Raw genomic sequence first — 2,983 nt, forward strand, 5'->3', positions numbered from 1 at the left:
TGGGGAGCTCTAACCAGGCACAGGAGAAGACACAATAATGCCATCTTCTTCATGAACACAACTCTGCATTCCCCAGACACCTTAGCCCTGCCTGAGGGGAGAGCTGTAGCTTCCACAGTCCAAAAGCATTTTATACCCTGGAGGCTGAAAATAATTTGCGTGTGGCAAAGCCTTGCACTTAGAGAGGGAAAGCAATCAGACTCCCTGTGGATTTGAAGATGTTTTAATGTTGTCTGTTTGTTTTCAGGTTGACATGAAGCACTTCTTTGTCAAAAAGTATAGCCATGACTGTTCATAAAATTCGCTTTGTTCCTGTTTTCCCAACTGTGACATTTGAACGGTATCAAGTGAGCAATGCGCACACTTTACAGGAGCAATTACAAAACAACTCTTTAAATCATCAGCAGTGCACAAATGCTACTCTGCCCTTACGGCCAAAAATCTTCTGAATAGATTTCAGTAAAAGGAAACCATAAATTGCATTCTTAATTTAAAAGTAGCATAATGTACAGAAACTCAGAAACTCCCTTTGCCAGAGGTACTCCCACTAGAACTTACCACCATGGTCTGCTCCCTCAAGGCACGGACATTATCACCCTGTCACTTGATTCATCAAAACCCATGTGTTTTCCATTTTACTGTCAATATTATACTCTGATTCATCACATGCCAACACAGCAAGGCATTTTAGGGGATTGACGTGCTATGCAGAAACATTCCACGTGGTGTTAAAGATGCCTTCCCATCACATCTTCCTAACGAGCTTCTTTATTGGCATCAACTTGAAAATTCTTTATGTTAGAAGAGACATCAGAGAAAAACAGCCTCAAATATTGTAAAAGAGGCTTATTAGCATTAAAAACACACACACAACAGTGCCTCCAGGTTGTCAGTCCATAGGATTAAGAAGTGAAAATGAGGTGGGTTACATAAGTTGTTTTCAGAGGATTATCCTGTGCGTGTAGAATCGGTACCAAGGGTGGCATCAGTGTAGGGTTAAACGGGGAGTTGCTGGGAAGATTTCCTTGCGGAAGAGATTTTTGTGAGGTTGTGGTGGCTTCTATCGAAGGCAGTGGTTAAGCAGAATTCATTTATGATAGTTCTCGTTATCAGGAGCATGTGCCTGAGAACCCTCCTGCATGTCACTCCTAGTTCCATTTGTCAGGGTGTTAACACAAGTGGCTCTATTTTGATTCTGACAAGTTCCACACCCTCCTTCTAACACCACTGGTGAGGAATGTGACTCTGTGATAGTTTGCACGCCATGGGATACATGGGATAAATTTCACATCCACATCCCATTCTGACCACACAAGCTCATTCCCTTCACTACTATTGGGCACTTGCATTCCCAGGTGAGTCTCCAGACAACACACTGGAGGGTGCTGAGCAATGGGAGGGAAGAAAGTCTCATCAGCCTCTCCCACGTGGCTGCAGGAGCCACAGTCTGAGCCCCGCCTGAGCTGCAGGGAAAGGGCTGGAGGCCTGGAGCTTTAGCAGCAAGAACCACATCCCACTTTACAGGGAGCAGGAAGTGTACCAGGAACAGCAAGAACAACAGCAACAAATAAAAAGAAATGGAATGGGCATTCGCAAAAGGGGCCCTGGTTCAGTGCTGATGCTGATTTGCATCCTTTAGTGTCAGGAGAAGGGTCAGACGTGAGGCATGTGAGATTGTAAATGACACTGGCCCTGGCCCAGCCTCGCCATTGGCTGTGATCAAATTTCCTAAAGACTGTTCTAGTCAGGGAATCTCACAGAGGTTTCTGTCCTGAGTCTGATTGGAGAAGACTCACCAGGAACTCCTGAGTTTCCTCAAGATGCTGATCCTGGTGACCACGGTTGAGGACTTTTCATCTCTAAGCATCAGTCTGCATTTTGTGCAGATAAGAATAGGTTCTTATATTGAAATAATCATTTAAAAATACGTAGAGATGACGCTGGTAAGCACAGAATTCTAAACTTAGAGAGGTTCCCTAGAGAAACTGTAAAAAGATGAAGTCCCACATCCTGACAGGAAATCAGCCTCCGTGCGCACCTGCCTCTGGGGTGGACTCTGATCAGTGGCTCCTGAGCGCCCCCTGCAGCTCATTTCCCTGCAGCGTTCCTGCAGGGGGTTTGTGTCTGGGCTCACACTGACTTGCCCTCACTGTGTTTCTTTCGCACAGTAATACACGGCCGTGTCCTCGGCTCTCAGGCTGTTCATTTGCAGATACAGCGAGTTCTTGGCGTTGTCTCTGGAGATGGTGAATCGGCCCTTCACGGAGTCTGCGTAGTATGCGACACCACTAGTACCAAGAGCTGAGACCCACTCCAGCCCCTTCCCGGGAGCCTGGCGGACCCAGTGCATGTCATAGCTACTGAGGGTGAATCCAGAGGCCACACAGGAGAGTCTCAGGGACCCCCCAGGCTTTGCCAAGCCTCCCCCAGACTCCACCAGCTGCACCTCACACTGGACACCTGCAAACACAGAGACACCTTGATCAGAAAGTGCCACAAATATCCACCATTTATCTAACTCTTATCACCCACACTCAATTTCAATAGTTCTCCATGAATTACCTTTTAAAACAGCAACAAGGAAAAGCCAGCTCAGCCCAGACTCCATGGTGAGGTCAGTCTGTGTGTTCTGTGCTGATCACCAAATGCAAACACCTGAAAATCCCAGGGCTGGGGTCCTCTCCCAGAGCTGCAGGGTCAGGGCTGGGCTGCTTTTCATCAGCAGAGGGAGGGCCCTATTTGCATGTCTCCTACTATAGCAAGCTCTGGGGCTGGACGCCTGAGGAGAGGGCAGAGCCCAGAGCAGATGAGAGCGTCCTGGGGATTTTGATGACAAGGATTGCATTTGGGAAAACATGCTGTCTTATTGTGAAATCATTCTGTGATAAACATTTGACAGCCCTCACGTTTTAATTATGTTTACCCATGTGTATATATTACGTTATTTAGGAGTCAGTGGTTTCTTCATTTACGGATGTAAAAG

General features: G+C 46.8%; 1 gene segment (V, D, J or C); it reads right to left on the reverse strand.

Annotated features, from left to right (window-relative positions):
* Positions 1-2,146: 2,146 nt before the first annotated feature.
* LOC105730118 (immunoglobulin heavy variable 3-23-like) lies at positions 2,147-2,669 on the reverse strand. The segment is given in 2 exon segments: positions 2,147-2,460; positions 2,563-2,669. Coding segments are annotated over 2 exon segments (360 nt in total).
* Positions 2,670-2,983: the final 314 nt, after the last annotated feature.

This window comes from Aotus nancymaae, unplaced genomic scaffold (genome assembly GCF_030222135.1).
Source record: "Aotus nancymaae isolate 86718 unplaced genomic scaffold, 86718_ANA_hifiasm-v0.15.2.pri h1tg000011l, whole genome shotgun sequence".
Classification (NCBI taxonomy): domain Eukaryota; kingdom Metazoa; phylum Chordata; class Mammalia; order Primates; family Aotidae; genus Aotus; species Aotus nancymaae.